General features: G+C 37.6%; 2 protein-coding genes across 3 annotated transcripts; one reads left to right on the top strand and one right to left on the bottom strand.

Annotated features, from left to right (window-relative positions):
* Positions 1-90: 90 nt before the first annotated feature.
* cmtm3 (CKLF-like MARVEL transmembrane domain containing 3) lies at positions 91-4,045 on the top strand. 2 transcript variants are annotated; one of them, XM_079459487.1, is made up of 6 exons: positions 286-514; positions 1,541-1,696; positions 1,805-1,900; positions 1,994-2,108; positions 3,190-3,245; positions 3,326-4,030. In XM_079459487.1, the coding sequence occupies exons 1-5, from the start codon at positions 386-388 to the stop codon at positions 3,216-3,218; spliced, it is 525 nt and encodes a 174-aa protein (XP_079315613.1). In that variant the 5' UTR covers positions 286-385; the 3' UTR covers positions 3,219-3,245; positions 3,326-4,030. The 2 variants fall into 2 exon arrangements, with proteins under 2 accessions (XP_079315612.1, XP_079315613.1); XM_079459486.1 differs by having other exon boundaries at positions 91-514; positions 3,190-4,045.
* Positions 4,046-4,179: 134 nt separating this feature from the next.
* Positions 4,180-19,572, bottom strand: cmtm4 (CKLF-like MARVEL transmembrane domain containing 4). The gene is made up of 4 exons (XM_079461170.1): positions 18,677-19,572; positions 14,646-14,822; positions 8,357-8,455; positions 4,180-7,318 (listed from the first exon to the last, which is right to left on the bottom strand). The coding sequence occupies exons 1-4, from the start codon at positions 18,860-18,862 to the stop codon at positions 7,154-7,156; spliced, it is 627 nt and encodes a 208-aa protein (XP_079317296.1). The 5' UTR covers positions 18,863-19,572; the 3' UTR covers positions 4,180-7,153.
* Between the last annotated feature and the right edge of the window lie 398 nt (positions 19,573-19,970).

The following is a 19,970-nucleotide window of genomic DNA, read 5'->3' as shown; positions in this document are numbered from 1 at the left end:
CTTATAATTAGTAGGCCACTCATATCAAGTTTGGGGGCTGGTAAAGGGGAGGGTCTGTCATAACTTTAGGCATAAGGATTCAATTAAAATAGTGTAAAAGGTAAATTCCGTTTGCTATGTAATATTGTTTCAATAACTTTGCAGTGTCCACTGTATCACCCGCATCCACTGTCATTTATATCTATGCTTTTCACTTATTAACGCTCTCCAGATTTCGGGAATGCAGATGTTCATCTTTTGTGCGCTTCGTTTCCGCACTGTCATTATTTCCGTTTCCACTCCGAGGAAAGTTATGTCGCTTTGCGAAGAGTCGCTGTACTAATAGCGGTGAGCAGAAACCCTCAGTGTGAACCTCGTTTGGGTCTGGAAGTGTTTCTTTGGCGTGATGGGGGACATCGAGGCTCCAGCAAATAACAGATCAAATAACAGATCACAGCTAATAGCTTTTCGCTCTCTATTGCCGAGTAAAGAGTTCATATCATCCAGAAAAGGACAACTTTTGATCGGTGAAGTGGTATGCTTTTTTGTATCATTAAAACAATCCTTGTAAATGTTTATGTTGCTACGGCATTGGTTTTATGCGTGATAGGTTTTTACAGTTTATTAAATATTCCTACTTCAGCCGTGTTCTAATGGCAGCTGGATGCAGGCTGCGTAAAAAGTGCTGCATAAGTGCTCTCATGCCATTCATCACATGTTTGTTGTTCCGTTTTGACTTCTTTCCGTTTTCGATATATTTTTACATACTCTTCCTTGCTTATCAATGAAATCAACGTCCTTTCATGTGTGTTTCAAAGTTTCTTTGTTGGTAAATTGGCGAATAAGTTGGATGTCTTATGTAGGTCATCATTCTTTTTTTCATTTAGCTGGAGGGGGAGTTGTCTTTCCTGTTCAGTGTGCCCAACATGTTAAATATAATCGTGTGTGCTTTTGGAGTGACATCTTACAGTATGAGCATTATGATCATGATGAATATTCAGGCTGATCAGACAACATGACTACCAAATGCATCTCTTCTTAATGGATATATCTTAGGTTTGTTATAATTACTTTGTGTGCATGTGTGGGCAGATGTTGTAAGTTGAGTCGCCAGATGTCACATCTACATATATGGAGATGTTGATACTTTCTGCTGAGGCAGAAGAATATCATTATTATATTATAATTATCGCAGTATACTATGTAAATGTATTTGCATTTTGTCTCTGATATCTGAGACAAGTAAAGTATAGTTTAACAACATTATCATTTGTGAAACAGGTCGTGGTTAGTATTTATGATGTTATTTACAAGTATTCGGTTTCTGTGTGGATGGAAATCTCTGCAAGCAAATCAATGATTTATTTGAATAAATGGAGAGATTTCACTCAATAAAAGTTTGGTCACATAATAGGCCACAGCTAACAGTTTTGAAGATAAGTAAACCAGAACCTTCTGTGTCTATGATCAATTTTTATGGTTTCTTCAACACCCCCACTATAAATAAATAAATAAAATGATTGAAATGAAAAATACATGCTTGTGTGTGATGTGCCCTCAGGTGTCATCGTTCATCAGCTTTGTCTGCTTTGCTGCTTCAACAGCAGCTGCCTTTTTCACGGCTCCCTTCATTGAATTCTTGGCAGCTCTGTTCCTGCTCTTTGCATATTCCACAAAGTTCAATGAGAGATTTAAAGGTTTTCATTGGCCCCTCATGGTAAGTTCAATGACCTACTGTACAAAATCGAGACCATCAAGATGCATCACATTATAACATTTGGCTCCTCGAGTTCTTTTGAATCTCTATGTTTGTTGTTTGATCAAGGACTTCCTGCGCTGTGTCAGTGCCTCCATCATCTTCTTCATCATCTCTATAATATCTGTGTCAAAGTATCCAGATGGAGCCTCCAAGGCTGCTGGGGTAAGTTAACATCAGTCAAATCTCATATCCTCTCTATTGATCCCACTGTTTATTTTGAATTCACTCCTTGTTCTCTCTCCTCTTCCCTTTTAGGTCTTTGGGTTCATTGCAACAATAATTTTTGCTCTGGATTTTTATTTCATTTTTAACGAACTTGCGAATTTCCTCAAGGGAGGCGATTCCAGTGGGGAACCTCCCAATACACAAGGTATCTCAGGCCGTTTATATCTATACAGGACTTTTTGCATGACTTCACTTCGGTCTGCAGCAACAACAAAATAAGTTAGACCATTTGATAGTGAAAAGATACAAAAAATGATATGGACATTATGGGCATCTACATTAGTGTAGCTTTATTCTGTGTAAGTGAAGAAACATTATTCTTGGAAATGTAGTTCAAGGCAAAGTCGTAGTAGTTCATGTAGTTCAGCCTATTGCCTGCCCTTACAAAAAACTAGTATACTTTAAGTTTTTTAAGTATGCTTAAAGGGATACTTCACCCCAAAAAAGTTCTCACCTTCGAGTTGTTCCAAATCTGTATACATTTCTTTGTTCTGATGAACACAGAGTAAGATATTTGAAAGAATGCTTATAACAGACAGATTTGACTCCCATTATAGGGAAAAATACTTTTTTTTGGTTCTGATGAACACTTAAGAAGATTTTGACAGTATTTCTATGGTAGTCAATGGGGTGCAAAATCTGTCTGGTAATAAGCATTCTTCCAAATATATTTCTCTGTGTTCATCAGAACAAATACATTTATACAGATAAGGTGAGTAAAGGATAACAGAATTTTAATTTTTGGGTAAAGTATCCCTTGAAGTGGTAAAAAATATTTAAAGTCACCATGAAACGGTAGTTGTGATTGACATCTTCTCCATATTGTGACATGTATGTCACAAGTGAAATAGCTTCTGAAATGTAAAAACAAATTTCATGGGCTTTATTTTGGCCTTCCGTTTTTGATTGATTTGTTGTAAATTGGGCCTGGAGGGCTAAAATGCCTGGCCATTGGACAGTCAGTAACTCAGTATAGTCTTACATCTTACATCTTACGTCTTGTTGCTGACGTTATGTGGTGAATATACTTTATATAGTCGCAAAATAGCATCTATGAACTAAAAGTATACTTGTAAGTGTTACTATTTCAATACTTGGACTAATTTGGCACACTTTTTAGTTTAAGTATATTGTGGGGTGTGATTATTATCAAGGGAAATCTCCATGTATTCTTCCCCATGTCTATTCTTTCTCTCCCAGTTAACAAACTCTTTTTTTCTACACAGATGGTGATTCAGATTCTGACTCCGAGTGAAGCTGCGATTGTGTCCTTTAAGCTCTGGTGTGTGACCACTGATAAAAACACAAGACTTATGTGTACACTGTACATCAATACAATCATGTCATTTGATTTCCCCACAGTGAATTATTCCAGTGACTTTGCTTCACATCAGTCAGCCTGGACAAAATAGTAAGCCTACTATTGTCTCAGATAGCAAAGAGAAGTTATGTTGAACCAATGTAAATAGCTTATCTTTGCTCTCTGGGGTATCATTTATTATATCTAAGTACTGCTGAAGTGTACTTAGTGTTTACATATGTGCGGTTGTTCAGTTTGTTTTTCAAATGTATGAACCTGTTACTCTGTCTATAGTCTACTTTGGAGGTGTGTGTGTGTTTATTATCTTGAAATGCTCTTAACATTCTGACTTCTAAAAGCTATGCATGATCCTGGGAATGAAGCCCTGCCCTTTGGGGATAATTGTTTAATGTTTTGCACCAAAAATGAAAGACGTTTACATCATTTAATAATATAACAGGTGGCTGGCTGGTCACATTCACCTGACTTACACTTTTGTGTACATTTTTAAGGAATGACAATGTCTTGGCAAAGTATTACAAAAATGGCAGGAATTGTCTTGTAGCTCTTCTAGCAGTGAAATATTCTTATCTGTCCACTGCCTTTGATTTAAACTTATACTGTTTATGCGTGATCTTCAGCAGGTTTACTATGGTATGCTCAGACATTCTCACAAAAAGCAACTTTTAGTATGCTTATAAAAAGTTTTTGAATCATAAACTGTCTCTTAACCACTTACCAAAATAAATAAATTTTGTGAATTAGTGACTTGATGTTTGGTTTAAGCTATTAGTGATGTAGTGTTTTCTACTGCATAATGTTAGAATTATATTGTGAAACAGATTTTGTTAGTGGCAAACTATTTTCTGTTTCCTAAGGTGGATCAAACTTTTAAGTGTGAATGATTCAGCTAAGTGGACCAAAGTTGTTAGATTTTTAATTCATTGATCAATCCAAATCTATTTATTGGAGGAAATGATTGCCATCACAAATATTTTCCATTAATTAGCATCTAGTATATGCACAACTCTATAAATACAAAAATACAAATTTCTATCACATACATAGAGTAAAACATTGCTTATTATTAAAGGAAAAATCAGCAAGTATCAAAATATGAGAGTCAATCAGAAAGCTGATACAATCTTTATCAAAATCCTTCAAATTGTAAATATTGAAAAATGAGTTATGATTTGTAAGCTGAAAATGTACAGACCAAACCACATGATCAAAATCAGGAATTATTCTGATACTAAAATCCTCAAATGAGAAGTTTAGCATATATTGTCAAAGCACAGTAAAGCTTTTATACATTATAACAAAGGACAAGCACGTACAGTAGTATTGCTATCAATACGGGGAAAAATAAACAGACTTCAGTACTTTGATGGGTCCTCCATTAAAACATGAATCATTCTTCGATTGTATTTCAAACCTGCTATTAATGTCAACATACTTCAAAATCAAAACCAAAATGATGTAATGATGTTGGGATGCAATGTCATCTCAACATTGTTCTCAAAGCAGTAAGTGGCTCAAATGTAAAACTTCAGAAAGTAACACAAGAGTAGGAACAAAACAAATGAAATGAAACATGAAGAACCTTCCTTTCGTTATCCATCAAAAATAGTGTACTTCATTTGGTCTAGGAAAATGTTTCTTTGCAAACATTATTTATTCAGTGAAGGAACATTAGTGGGGCCTAATGTATAAACATGTTTGCACAAAATGCAAATATAAGGATGAAATCTAAGCAAAATTTTATTTACGAGACCTTTTTGACAAAAGTCAAGCCTTCATGATTAAGGCACAAGGAGAAAAATACACAGTTTAGCTGATGCTATCGTATACCGCGTACACAGTACACTCGTTCCTTCCTTAAAACAGTCTATTAATGTCAGTAATAAGAATTCATACAAACATGGAAACCTTCATTAATGTCATATCACACACTCTGATTATGAATATATACACCTTCAAAAACTCTATCCTCAGTTAAACCAATATATACAGAAAGAAATCCTTACAAACAGCCACAAAAACAATCAAACTATTCACACACATTTTAGTTTTATGCAAAATATCTAAAAGTCGCAATAGCTAAGGATTAGTATCTAACCATTTTAAAAGGCTTTTACTAGCCATAAAATAAACACCCAGATCTCACATCACTTGCATTTACCAAAACACACACCACAGTTGTGCTGTCATCTGAAAGGTGTTAATGCAGAGTCACATTACTGAGGTGAAATAGGCTATGTTTGGTACAAAAATAGCTATTTCTGGTTTAGGCTAGGTGTTGCACAAACTAGTCGACATTAATGCTCTGGCGCGACATGTAAAGCATGATGTCGACTGGTCGCGGGTCATGTGATTTTTTAACACTGTTCCTTTAAGAAGACGGATCACTGTTCCAAGGACCTGCGCTGATGTCATTCCCAACCGGTTCATTGAGATTTTGTCACAATCCCGGGAATAATATGTTATCATGTGTTGCTTCTGCATGCCTCATTCACAACGTGTCCAGTTTTCGTCCGCAACATTCACAATTTGTACTGACACTGCAAAATGCTCGCAGGTAAAGCCTAACACTGGGTTCACACCAAATGGGAATTAAGTGTTTTGTGCGAGTAAATTACATACAAAGTCAAAGCAAAGACGCGTATAGAGGCGAACTCGCAGGCGAAGATTGAAAATGTTTGCCAGATCCCATCACTCACATGAAAATAAGCATTTTTTCCGTGTAACGCGTTTGTTATCGTTTGGTGAGAACCCAGCATAACGTGCAGCACGTTTCAGTGTGCCAGTGCCCTGTTAACACTGGGTTCACACCAAACGCGAATTAAGCGTTTGCACAAGTAAATTATATACAAAGTAAATGCAAAGATGCACGGAGACATGAACTTGTTACAGGTGGTGCGAATGGCGCGAACTGGGAACGCAAACGCAAGTTAATCTCGTCTTCCGCAAAGGTTTAAAATATTACACTCACAAGAAAATAACGAACTTTTCCGGCGAGTAATAAAGAGCGTGGAACGGGATAGTTCACGTTTAGTGTGAACCCTGCATTAGACCGCTATGATAAAGCATATGCTGCATTAGGCTTATAAATATATTGACGTTGTTCTAAAGTCATAGGCCGTCACAAAATAACTTGACACATTTTTCTGTTGTTTCATCTATTAGTGCACATGAAACTTTCACTTGACCTGAAGTTTGATCTCTACATGCTTCAGATCTGATGTAACCTTAACCTATCCACCTGCTGCTCTATTACTGCATAGCCCTGCTACCACCGACCTTGCGCTTTTAGATAGTTTTATTTTAGTTGTGCAATAGATGAACAACAGTTTATTTACATTTTGTATACTATATATTTAGAGGGTATTTTGCAGGAGTCCCGCCATTCTCCTGCAGCCCGCACACCCTAGTGTCTTACTGCCCACACCCATCAAATCTTGTTGCAAAACTTTTAGATTTACTAATGATGTTATCGACTAGTCGATGCTACTTTTATCACATAATAGTCGAGCTCAAAATTTCTAAGGTCGGTCAAACCCCTAGTTTAGACATAACATAAGACTTCTGAGCTTCCCTGTCGGGAGCACTTTGGAGTGTATTTCGGTCAATAATAATCCAGATAATCCCTCAAGGCAAAGCCCTTAATTGATGGAAAAATACAGTATTTACGTACACAGTCAACTGATGATGGCCTGGGGTTGATCATGAGAATGAAGACGCTACAGATGTGTTCCACTCTAGACAAAGTCTTTCCATTTGTTTCTACTGTATGTCAAAATATCCCAGCCATCAGTTTCCCACCATAAATAGAGGAAAATCCTGCATCAGGAATGTAAACAGTGCAGTCTCTATTGGTCCGCCTGTGGCTTTTACTGTAGCTCCGGCCGTGACTCCACCTCTCCCCGTGAGGCAGTGCGTGCACGTATGTACTCGCTGGTATGCAGGGGTCCATCACGTGAGTCCCCGAGACGCCACCTCCGCACGGCCAAATACGTATTCAGACCATAAAGTCCCATCACCAGAAAACCAAATATCTGTAGATGCAACACACACAATTATTCATACTCCAGAGGAGAAGAAGGTTTACAATGTTTTAAATGTTATGTGATTGATATTTAACGCATTAAACGTACTATTTCAAAATAATTTGACATGTTATATGGTAAATGAGCCAAAATGGCTGATAACACTTTAGCCCTAACAACCAACTGGAGAGAGAGAGAGAGAGAGAGAGAGAGAGAGAGAGAGAGAGAGAGAGAGAGAGAGAGAGAGAGAGAGAGAGAGAGAGAGAGAGAGAGAGAGAGAGAGAGAGAGAGAGAGAGAGAGAGAGAGAGAGAGAGAGAGAGAGAGAGAGAGAGAGAGAGAGAGAGAGAGAGAGAAAAGGAATTTTGTGTTCTGTGGTTCAGAGGTTCAAATCAGGGTGTTAAAAGTGTTTTCCTGCTGAGAACATCTGTATCATAAAATACTCAGCACAAATACCCAGCTTTTTTACTCTGCTGTTGGATATAAAGCTGATCTAAGATCATTTAAGTTCTTTACGTCAAGATTTGGGCAGGAGAATCGGTTTAAGGAAATATATCCTGCCTTCTGTATCTTTTTGCTGAGGCAGCAACAACAAACCTCCTGGCCAAAAACAGCCACATTTAATGGAAAGGTATGTGGGAGTGAAATTATGGCTTCAGTTGTAAAACTCTGTAATGATGAAGCAAATCGGCAAAGCGCTGACACACAATCCTGAGGCGCTGAAAATAAAAGTAGTACGAGGAACAAATGTATTGGAAACTTACACAACCAGAATAAAGACTAAAATTAACATAAGGTTTAAAGTGAGCTTTATCACTTTTATTCCTGAAAGAACTGAGTTGAATTATGTAAAACACTTCACTCCCCTCCCCGCCACCAGTCTAGTAACAGTACTGAAGATGCATTTATTATTTCAGTCACAAGAGAGCAGTAGAACCCTGGCAGGATTAAGGACGCCAGAGATTATTCAAATGAAACCCCAGCCACAGAATAAAGAACTGAATTTTAGACAGTATTCATGAAGAAAAACGCTTAATAAGATAAAATACCACAGCTGCAATCTCTGCTCCAGTTTTATGGTTGAGAGCTGCCAAAACCACTGAAGCCAGAAAGAAGAACAAGGTGCTGGTGGCAGTGTTGATCAGATCCTGCAAGAGAGAGGTTCATTCACTTTACTCTACAGTGTTAACATATACAATTTAAGTAACATATATGCACTTAAAGGTGCGCATTTTAGTTTGGTGTCAAAATATGTAAAAGAGTAGGACATTTTAATTTCTGTTATTTTTTTAATATTACATAAAACTTACACATTGAATGCACATTAATAATGTCATTGACATGAACAATAGTTCGTTCTGTTTAGATTAAAGTGTGTTTGTCACTCCTGTCTGTACAGACTAATGTGTCTACTCTAGACACATTTCTACAGGGTGTTTTTTCTGACTACGAGAAAGTATTGGACTGACCAAAGCAAAAAAAAGCTGAAATTTAAGGTGTGGTCATGCTGTCATTGTGCTGAGTGCAGTAATGCACTTTAACAGGCAGGGGGAAGCCAAATTCACCAACAATTTACAACCAAAATATTTGGATACTTCAGCCACATGTATGTAGGTGGCTTAAATAAAAAAAACACATATATCGTATACAATTAAGAGACAAAAGCTATAAGTTAAAAACTCAAGTTGTCATGAACAACACCTGTAAATACTTTGCTGGGCACCTGTGTGAACTTGAGGGGAACTGACTACAAAATGGTTCATATGTCACTTAATTTGAAACAGTGTAAATGATATTGTTACATTACTAAAGGTGAAGTTAATATCCTTTCTTTGTTGAGACATACACTGTTTGTGCATATAAAGAAAATTGTGCCAAAATATAAAAAAATGATCTTATTAATCTGTGGAGTACAAATAATAATGTGCAGATTTTATGAAAGAAATATGTTTCCCTTTTTTAATGTAATCAGTTAGGAATCAATCATTTTACATAGACCTGTAGTATTTGTATTTATTTATTTATTTATACAAACAATCATTAGACACAGGTTTGGACACTAAAGTTACTCAAGGCCATTTATATTTATTGCTTTTATACTCTCCCCTCTATAAATTTACCAACCACGTTGACATCTTAACAGAGTTTTTAGTTTTAATAGTTCCTCAAATCAGGGTCACAGTTTTCACCAGCCAGTTGGCCAATGCTGGAACATGGCTTAAGCCTCCTCTGACCACTCCTCCATCCAACCTGAAAGCTTATGAGTCTGGAATAGCTGTGTTTTGTCTGAGCCATCACAATGCGGGGGTGAAATGTAACAAGCGCTTCAAAGCATGCAAGCCTAGTTACTGGCACCATCACAGGCCAACACAGCACGAACTGCTGGCTTTGATGTTTCCAAATGAAGGCAGACTGCTTTCTCTTCTCGGTTCTAGGCAGTGTGAAGTACGGGAGACCAAGGAAAAATAAGCCAGCGCTGGTTTCTAGGCAACTATATACAAATTGACAGATTTGTCTAAATAAGATAAAATAATGTTATTCTGCCTGTAGTGATGGACAGCAAATGTATTATAGCAGCAGTCCCAAAGTTGGGCCTCTTTGTTGCCGTCGTAGTTTGAGACACAAAATTGCAGTTATTTTCTTTACGTGGGTTGTGCTTTGGCACTGCGCGGATGAATCTGAGCTCTGTGATCACCGCATCCGAGCAGCACCAGTGCATTTGTTTTACGTTTTACAGCGAAACGTTTTAAACATCACAAATTTAGAATTAATTGTATCGTTGGTTATGGCTTAGTGTCTGATGTAGCCAAAAACTCTAAATAACATGGAAAAAAACACCTACCTAGTTACATCACATACTGTAAGTGCATTTCCATATTTGATCAGAAAAGTAAAAAATTGCCTCAGTGCCCACAAGCATGTAAGAGGATCCAGTTTACGCCAGTTTTCATACTCAATATGCAAAATTATATGCATGGGGCATACACGACAGGGGTATTATAAGCTTACCGTTGTGTATCAAGGTAAGATAAATCAGTCGTTTTGAACACTGATCTATCTGTGTTTTCACAAATGAACACTGATCTGTCTATGCATTTACTCAATAATTAATTTCTAATTATTTTTACTCCAGTATTATTGCGGGATTGTAGCTTTAAGTCATTAATGTCTGAAAAAAGCATTTTTTCCATTTACAGGTGAATAACATTTATATTGCAGTCAAAATGAAGGAAAAAATTGGGGGCAGTCAAACGAATCATCGCATCTGGAATAAAGGTTTGTGTTTACATACCCTGTTTAGGACCAGTTTAAACCAGCTCAGGACCAGCATAAACCAGCTACCATGCTTTGAAACCTACCTAACCCGCATAAACTGTGCACTGTGCATATTAATGTGGTGTTTATAAAGACATACACATACATGTACACATGTTTAGGAAATATTTACAGGTATTTATTTATATTTACCAATAATTTAAATTATATATAAATGTTTATTAATTTTTGTTTTTTTTTCTTAAATATATACATTTATGTGTGTGTGTGTTAATAAATTCAAAGGGAAATATGCATAGTACACAGACATATTCTTTAATTCTGGATGCAATTAATCGGTAATCGTTTGACAGCCCTGAAAATTTATGAAATTTAAAAAATATTACAGTTTGGCACAAACTTCCATAAGCTATGTGACAACAACTAGACAAAAACATTCAAGTTAGACTTTCCAAAATGTTAAGTAAGAGATAGACATCCATGAATTTTTTTTAATATCCTCAAACTGATAAATAAGATTTGTATTGAATTTTGTATAACTTAAACAATAAAGCAAAAACTGGATCCTCTTACATCCCATGTGCTTGTGGGCACTGAGTCATGTTTTACTTTTCTGATCAAAGATGGAAATGCACTTATGTGATGTAACTAACAGCCACTTAATACAGTAAAACCATATTTCCCACACTATTCAAAATTAATGTTTCCTTTAACATATTGCACACGCAAAGAGCAGATTCTACTGTATGAAACTAGGTGGTTTGTCTTGGTGCAGCCAATAAGCACTTTTGCGTGACTTGTGCATAGCCACTCATGTGACGGAATACATGAGGGAGATTGACCACCCTGTTTCACATGATACGCCCTCCCTCTCTCTCTTCCACACACACTTAAGCAAAACCATCTCTAACACAGCACAGAGCAACATATTCCACACCAGAAAATAATCTCAATCATTGAAACACAGGCCAAACCAGCCTTTGCTCTCACACACACTCAACAGATGGCTAAAATACACGCCAAACCAAACTGAAATACACTTAAATGTTTAAACTGCTGACGAGCTTGAAATATTATACAGTATGATGTTAAAAAACACAAAGTATATTGAGGCAAGGTACAAAGTCTGCATAATTATTTAGTGATGAATATAAATCAAATAAGTTGAATGAGCATGATTCTGTAAGATTACAAAAAACACAATAAGCATTTAATATAGGGAATAAGAAGTCATGGGTGTTCTTAAAATGCACTCTCAGAAGTGTGTGTGTGTGTGTGTGCGTGTGTGCATGTGTGTGTGAGTTTTGGCTGTCTGTATAAAAAGCATGCTTGGCTCATGGAGTGTAAACCTGGAATTATAATATTCACTGCAGGTTCAGTCTTAGTGGTCACTGTGGCCCTACAAACTGATAAAAAAGATCAGATCTACAACAACATGCATGTATTTATGTTACATGTGGTGCATTCGAGAAGACAATATGAAAGGTGTTTATATGCATGCAAAGACAGGGGAGAGAAGAGAATTAGGCAGGGTCAAATATTGTCAGTGGTGCATTTATAGTTACATACTGTAACATAGGGCAACAGGAGGCATATCGATCTTGGAAAATGTGGAAAAAAGAAACTAATTCCAATCCAAGTTTGTTGAGGAAAAATGATTCCTGAATGTTTTGCTATATCTCTGTATCCGCCTGGGTGGATTTCAGCATTTAAATTATTTTCCAGGGCAGTTTTATGTGCTTTGCCTCTCTGATGTGGTGTGTAAAAAATGTCAAACAAGGAAACAGGTTTTCTTAGTTTCACTAAAGCAAAAAGTGCATTGTATTTTATGTGTGGTAAAAATGTAGGAAAAAGCTCATACTATAGTTTTCCGTCAGAACATAATTACAAATAATCATTAGTGAAGGCGTGTCAAGTCAAAAATAGTTCAGCTTTTATAAAACTCTCAAGATTTTGTGTTTACTTTTCAGTATTTTCCACACAGTGTTACATCTCTCATACAGTAAATGGTCTCTGGCTTGTGTTTAAAAGGAGAGTTCATCAGAAATCAAAATTCTGTCTACATTTACTATGGTAGTCAATGGTGCCCATGAACTGTTTAGTACAAGGATGATCCCAAATATCGTTCTGTGTTCATCAGAACAAATTCTTATTTACTTATTTTTGGGTGAACCGTTCCCTTAATAACACATGAAGAAATGATTTCGCTTCACAGCTTTACAAGTTTCAGAATAGTTTTATCATTAGATAATACAACATAAAACCAAGCAGCATTTCCCAACACTTGAGTGAAATCTCTGCTTGTCGGTTTCTTGTTGTTTTTCATTACATTCTGCATGGTTTTCTGTGTATGTATGTGTGTGTGGGTTAGACAGACATTGTTCAGTTGCAGAGGTTTCTGAATGGGTACAATGGTGCCAGCGTACCACCACAAGCTGAATGTAGTCATTCTACTGACCTATCACTTTCAATACTGTCAGTCGCCATGCCAGACCCCTCAGAGCTTGGCACAGAAACACACTATCAAAGCATTCTGTGGTAATAGGGCGCTACACAAAGACGGACCCTCTGGAACAAACTACTCATGACACACAGGTTCAGAAAAACCTGCTAGCTTAGTGTGGCACTCTAAACGTTTGTCATCTAAACTTAACAAACTAAAGAAAACAAACAAAATTCTGTGAGGAAATTCATCTCAGAGCCCAGAAATCAAAAGACCACTCTTCTGGAATAGAGGCTACAATTACATGACCATACACACAGTGTAATTTCAGCAACCAAAAAAGCACAGTTCACTTTTTAGCACCATATTATGTGAAAGTTCCTAAAGCACAGCAGTGGTGAAGTCAGCAAAGCCAAAGACATAAACACAACAAGCAGGAGAAGAGAACCAGGCTGCTTCAGGACCCTCATCCCACAGCATCCATTCCAGAACAAATGAGAAGTCTGGGGCTCGTGGGGTCTGTCTGGCAGGAGACGGTGCTCAGTCCAAAACCTCAGCCCAACCACAGCTGAAATTGATCCTGAAGATCATAGTTCTTCTAATGAGCCATGGCAATACTGACAAAACCCCCAAACCTTCAGTGTTCACAGTATCCACATGGATACATTATACACTCATGATCAACACATGAAATCCTTGAGCCCATCCTTACAGCACATTTAACACAGACGTACAAGTTGCTGTGCATTTCACAACCATCTTTTTCGGAAATATGTGCACAGTTCCGAAAATAATGACAGACTTTTTCATTATAAGCTCTTTAATAGATCCACAACACGGAGGTCCACTTATGCTGAGCTTTGTGTGTGAACAGGCAGGGAGACAAAGGGAATCATGCCTTATTAATCTTTCAGTGAATCAGTAAATTCATCCCCAAGGGACCATTCATGTTTGCTAAAAGTGGGTTTTAACGAGAGCCGTGAGCAGACAAGCTCTCATTCTGAGGAACATGAAGCCTGTGTGCATGGCGTCCACCTCAGCCGTGTTACACACAAGAGACTGGCTTATTTTTCAGAAATATACAGTGTTATTGGTATGTTATGGCAACTGTAAGGCTCTTTCATTTTGTAGGCAGCTGACAGGAGTACAAATAAGTTCTGCTATATGGTGGTTAATCATCACTAGCCCTTCTTAAAACATGCAATAAAATGGATTACAGGAAAATAGGTACAACGTCAAAATGTTTCCATAGCAAAAACTATTTTCACATTTAGATGGATATGAAATGATCTTAGGAAAGCAAGAGCTTGGCCAAAAGTGAAAGGTTATTATTTACTCCCATCATTCCTAGACTGTAGGATTCTTTTCCGTCCACATTGAGTCAGAATTAGATCAGTTTCATAAACAAACCATTTGGAATTTGTTAAATGAATTATATGCTTCATTGAAAAACATCCAAACCGAATAAATGGTTTGATTCATATCAGACACGGCTACAGAAGAAGAAAGAAACTCATACAGGTTTAAATGACACAAGGGTCAGTAAATGATGACAGAAGTCACGTTTTTGGATGAACAACCCCCATAAGAACATTGTGGCTACAGTAATGAAAACATACCGTCAGACTCCAGTTGACATGTGGCACTTTGATGTGCAGATTTAGGCTGAATATGAGGAGCAAGACGCCTGTGACAACGAAGGCACTGCAGCTAACAAACTCGAAGAGGTATACGCCGGCACAGGGCGAGCACATCATAATGGTCTCGATGCAGATGAAGGAGATAAGAGCCAAGACCTACAACAGCAAGAAGAAAATTCAATATTTTAAAGCAGACTTAGCATAATACATCAACAACATGTTTTATTTTAATAAAACTGAAAATTAAAGGCAGTCAAAAACTGTATCTGACATGTTTTAGGGTACAAATGAATCTACATTTAGCCTGGGTTACTTTGTAATGCATTTTCCATATGGTCGTAACAGAGCCTCGAGAAGTTTGTTGAACCCTACTGAAATCGTAGAGGGTTCACCAACGTTTTCCCGCCACATTCATCAGCAGACCACAGCATGGGAAGAATTCTGAGGTTAATGTGCTATTTAGGTGTTATGCCGTCTTGAATCTCCAGCACAAAACCTCAGACAGATTACAGGTTGGCGCGCTCCAAACAAAGAAAAGACAGAACCGCTGCCACACAGCATTCCAACATCCAGACACGGCCATTTCCAGCTGGACCACTCCGGATGCTGTCATACAAGAGACGCTAAATAAAGTGTTCTGCACATCTAGGAATTAAAGTACACTCTGGAAACCTCCAAATTAATGATTTCTGTGAAAAATCCCCTGGAATGACAATGACAGTCGGCCAACAAATTCAGAAAATGCTGATGCTAAGTAATAAAAGCAAAGCCGGATCATCCATCGTTTGATAGGGTTGACTTGTGGATTGAATCCTCCCCCTTGCTTAATGTCTTTCCCCTTGGGAAGTTCTCACATCAACAAAGGATGTTTGACATGCCCTGACCCAAAAAGTGCACTTTAAAGGGAAAGTTGACGCGAAAATAAAAATGATTTTACAATTATTTCAAACTCGTTCGAATTCTGCAGATCACAGAAAAGTCTATTTTTAAGAAAGTTTGTAACAAAACAACGTTGGCCCTGATTGATTTCCATTGTATGCACACAAAACAGATATTTCTCTAAATATCTTCTTTTGTGTTTCAGAGAAGAATCATATATACAGTAGGTTTTGAACAACATGATGGTGAATAAATGATGACAGAATTTTCCATTTTGAGTGTGGCCTTGCCTTATGGATGTCTGTGACGTCTGTCAAAACCAAGGGTTGCTTTCCCTGCAATAACTCTATAAGATCAGTGCAGGCTTTTCATAAGTGTATATGGAGATGTGACCATCGCTCTTGATACATGCCGCACAGCCCACAGACAGCAGGTGTCAGACGCAAAGAAGTGTCAGCCCCTGCCTCGGTTTATTAAGCCAATTTCTTTTAGTAATGTCCACATGGAGGGTAAACCTTAGATTGTACACTCGCCATCTGTTGTGCATTGTTTTCCAAGCGCTCCTCCTAGAAGAGAAAGTATCCCAACAGCCCAAAGGGAGTTTCTCTGGTGTTCTTGCGCAAAAATGTTAACCTTGGAGATGTTTGCAGACAAGCACTTTGCACATTACATAAGTTCTGTGAGAGCAGCTGGAGAATATATTTACAGACATGCACATGCTAATAGCATCAGGCAAATCCATCAAACTTATTTTCTCTTTCAATAATATTTAACTTTCCCTTATCAAAACACCTTGAAAAACTCTACCCTTGAAGGTGAATGGTTACACTTCAATAACAGTCTTGACAAAGATGTTAAAGTGTAGCAAGCAAGTTCCATGACATCAGTCGGCTTTCCAGAAAGTTCATCTAAAATTGAAAGTGTTTCTTATGATCTAACTGATTATGCAAAAGAAGTCATATACAAACAAAGACGCATAAGGATGCTAATATTTCACACTAGTTTCTCCAAGCCAATAACATTTTAAGGTGTTCAAATCCATTAATCATTTATCGATAAGATGTTTTGCAAGAAAACTACATGTGAAGATCTTCACTAAGATTAAACAGTCAAAAAGGTTCCCCCTTATTCCACAGGACCCTCGGGTAAATCATTGGCTAGTGCATGGAGAAATGCTGATGTTGAATACCCCTGTCAAGTTGACAGCAAAAAACATGCAGCCATATTAAATGTCCATGAGCTACGGATCGATTTGCTCTCTTTCCTTTATAACACTGCAAATAAAAATCACTCAACTGGACATAAACTGTACACACTACCCAGATGTGTCAGACAATGGTAATGTGAGCAAATATCTAATTGACACGCTTGGCCAAAATCTCATCTGCTTATTTCATATGGTTAATGTATTAAACATTGATGATGTACAGAATGATTAATAACGTTTTCAAACAAAATGTCAGAAGATTTTATGGCCGCAGCTTTAATCACCCCAAGGGATATCGATGGAATGTTGCAATTTAAAAGTTATGTGGGAACTTTCTGAATCATGTCCTGTTTAGTTTTAGTTCAGACTTTTATCGTGTCCTTTTTTACAGTTTATATTTAAATCCTCTTTCTAACCTTCATTCAGGCCACAACTGTGCCTTCCACACAAGGCAAGGAGCTGTGTGACCTTCCTTCAACACTATGTAAAGTAAACATCTAAAGTGCATGATAAAACTATAGGTGCCCAGTCCTTACCTTCCCTTTCCAGCTCTGATAACATTCTGATGGACTTTGACATTGGCATGAGCTGATCTGTGACCAGTTTCATAGTTATTTTATAACTGATTTTTGGTCGAATCATACGACGAACTGACGTAGATTTGTGGGGGTGTGGTTACACGAGGCGTTTCGGGCAGGTCTGGGTGAGCATTCGCTTTTAGATAGAATGTATCTTACATTTTTTTAATTTTACGTGTCTAATATATGCATGGGCAATTTATAACACACCAAAGACACAGAAAAGCACGTATTCGCACCATATGAAACCTTCAACGTTTTATAGGCTGCTCATGGATCGAAAATGAATACAGCTTTACTATCCATACCTGCTTGTAACGTGATAACATAAAACTGCATGGATAACAAGACATAAAGAAGATAAAATTGACACAGCTACAGACAGACACAGATGCAGCAACTGGTAAACTATTGCATGCGCTCCCATATCATAAAGATGAATACAAATTCATGAAGCATGAATCTTTAAGCAGTATCTTCCGTAGGCCTTCTTTGCACACAGGTTGTTTTCTTATGTCAGTGTGAACAAACCCTTGTTTTCCCAACGACTTCCTTAGTTTAACTTCTTTTTTCACCACGATTCATGCAGCGTCTTAACAGTGCTTCGCCATGAGGGCCCAATCTGACGTTATTTCCTTCAGCTGAGCAAGCAGAACACAAAAAGCCATATTTTTTTTATAAAACATCTGGCAGAAACTCCTTGTGCGAGTGTTTGCACTTACATGCAGATTTACATATAATGCAAGTATACATTTGGCAGAAGTTTTAATTCAAAGGTGTTTTGGGAGTATGTTCCCTGGGATCAAACTCATTTGAGCTGCTGGAACAGTGCAGATACATAGAGTGATCAGACCATCCCTCTAAAGTGAATTCAGCAAGAATGCAGACAACATTCCCTCTGTCAGCGATACATTCCAGAGATGTTGACGCCCATCGGTATGCACCCAGCATGGAGTGGTTTGAGTTCAAATCCAAAGAAACTGTATCCTGTTCATCACACTAACCCACTTTAACATGACATATAATCTGTGTTTAATATCTAACTGAAATATGATGTAACTCATATATATATATATATATATATATATATATATATATATATATATATATATATATATATATATATATGTGTGTATATATGTATATATATATATATGTATATATATATATATATATTGGTACCGTTTAGTTATAAAGACATCTGCATTTATTTTTGTTGTCCTGCTTAGAGGGACACAATAAGGACTTTAAATCTTGCTGTTGCCAGTACACCATGCTTGACTACAGTATGTAAAACTTTCTTGGCTCATAACGTATGCAAATACGCCGTGTCTGTTTTAACTTACCACTTCGATTACTTTCAAAATACCGAAATGGGATTTGAGATACTCCAGGTCACACCTGATGCCCCTGAACACGTTTCTGGAGTGCACGGGCTCGGTGGTCGGCTGATACGGGCTATTGGCCCCTGAAATCATGGAAGTGTTGGAGGCCTCGCCATCAAACCCCTCCGCGTCCTCGTTATTCCTCATGCTGAACTCCAACTCTTACAGACACGTCCCACTCAGATTCGAGATCGGATTTGGAAGAACAATTAACAAGGATCCGCTGGTTTTCTAACTTTTGAATACACCCGGGCAGAAAACACAAGTCGCAATGTTTTAACAAAGAACAAGCCTCGTTTCAAAACGGTCACCGTCAATACCGCAATGAACTCCTCGGTGAGTATGACCTAAAGATCTCGGCTACATCCACATCTCCATGATCTCAAACCGGACTCCGTATTCGGATCCTGTTATAACCAGAGCCGAACGAACCCAAATGACCGCGACTTTTCTCGTGGCATTGTCCATATTTCACAGTTTCGGACCGGGATGCAGAATGTAACGTTTATGTTGTAGAGTTGCGAGTCTCCGCCCTCCCAACTACATTCCTCCGAGAAAAGAGGATTTAATATAAATTCGTTTAGATTGATGTCGGAGAAAGAAAAGCACAAAAACAATCGTCCATGAAGTCTGGCGCGTATCCTATTACGAAGATAACGATAAGTTATGAATGAAGTGCGAGACGAGAAACGGCAGTTCGCGTGGAGGTTTCTAAACCTAGTGTGCAACCCACCTAGGGAGGAATTTTAGGGGTCTTCTTACTCTGTAAATGCCAAAGTGTCTAGGTGGGAATCTCGCTAGGTTTTTTCTTCAGCTTATGTGTGCGCGCGCTTGTGTCGCAGGTTTGTCTCGCCTGTGACGAACTACGCAGGTGTAAGCAGATTTGCTCGGGTTTGAGTCTTGACGTTTATTTGAAACATAAAACCCTTATTATAACTGATTAGATCAACAAGGTTTGAATTACCTCTTGTGGCTGCAAAAAAGGTGTTACTATGTGATTGCGTACATGTATTTGTAAAATAAATTTTATTTCTTTGTAAACGATGATGTTATTAATAAATGTAAATATACTTAAATTGAATTGTCTTGTTAAATGTTGCATTTCCTTATTTGTGTATTATGAGCATTCGATTAGAATGTATATATCTACATTTTCAAAATGTATCATTTTAAATAAAGATGATTCTTAAAAACCGCTACTGCCCCCTACTGGTTTAGTTCATAGAGCCACGCAACAATTCAATATAGTTAGTGA

Source organism: Barbatula barbatula (assembly GCF_947034865.1).
Source record: "Barbatula barbatula genome assembly, chromosome: 1".
In the NCBI taxonomy this organism is placed as follows: Eukaryota; Metazoa; Chordata; class Actinopteri; order Cypriniformes; family Nemacheilidae; genus Barbatula; species Barbatula barbatula.
The sequence above is the reverse complement of the archived record's forward strand: the minus strand, read 5'-3'. Positions and strand labels throughout refer to the sequence as shown.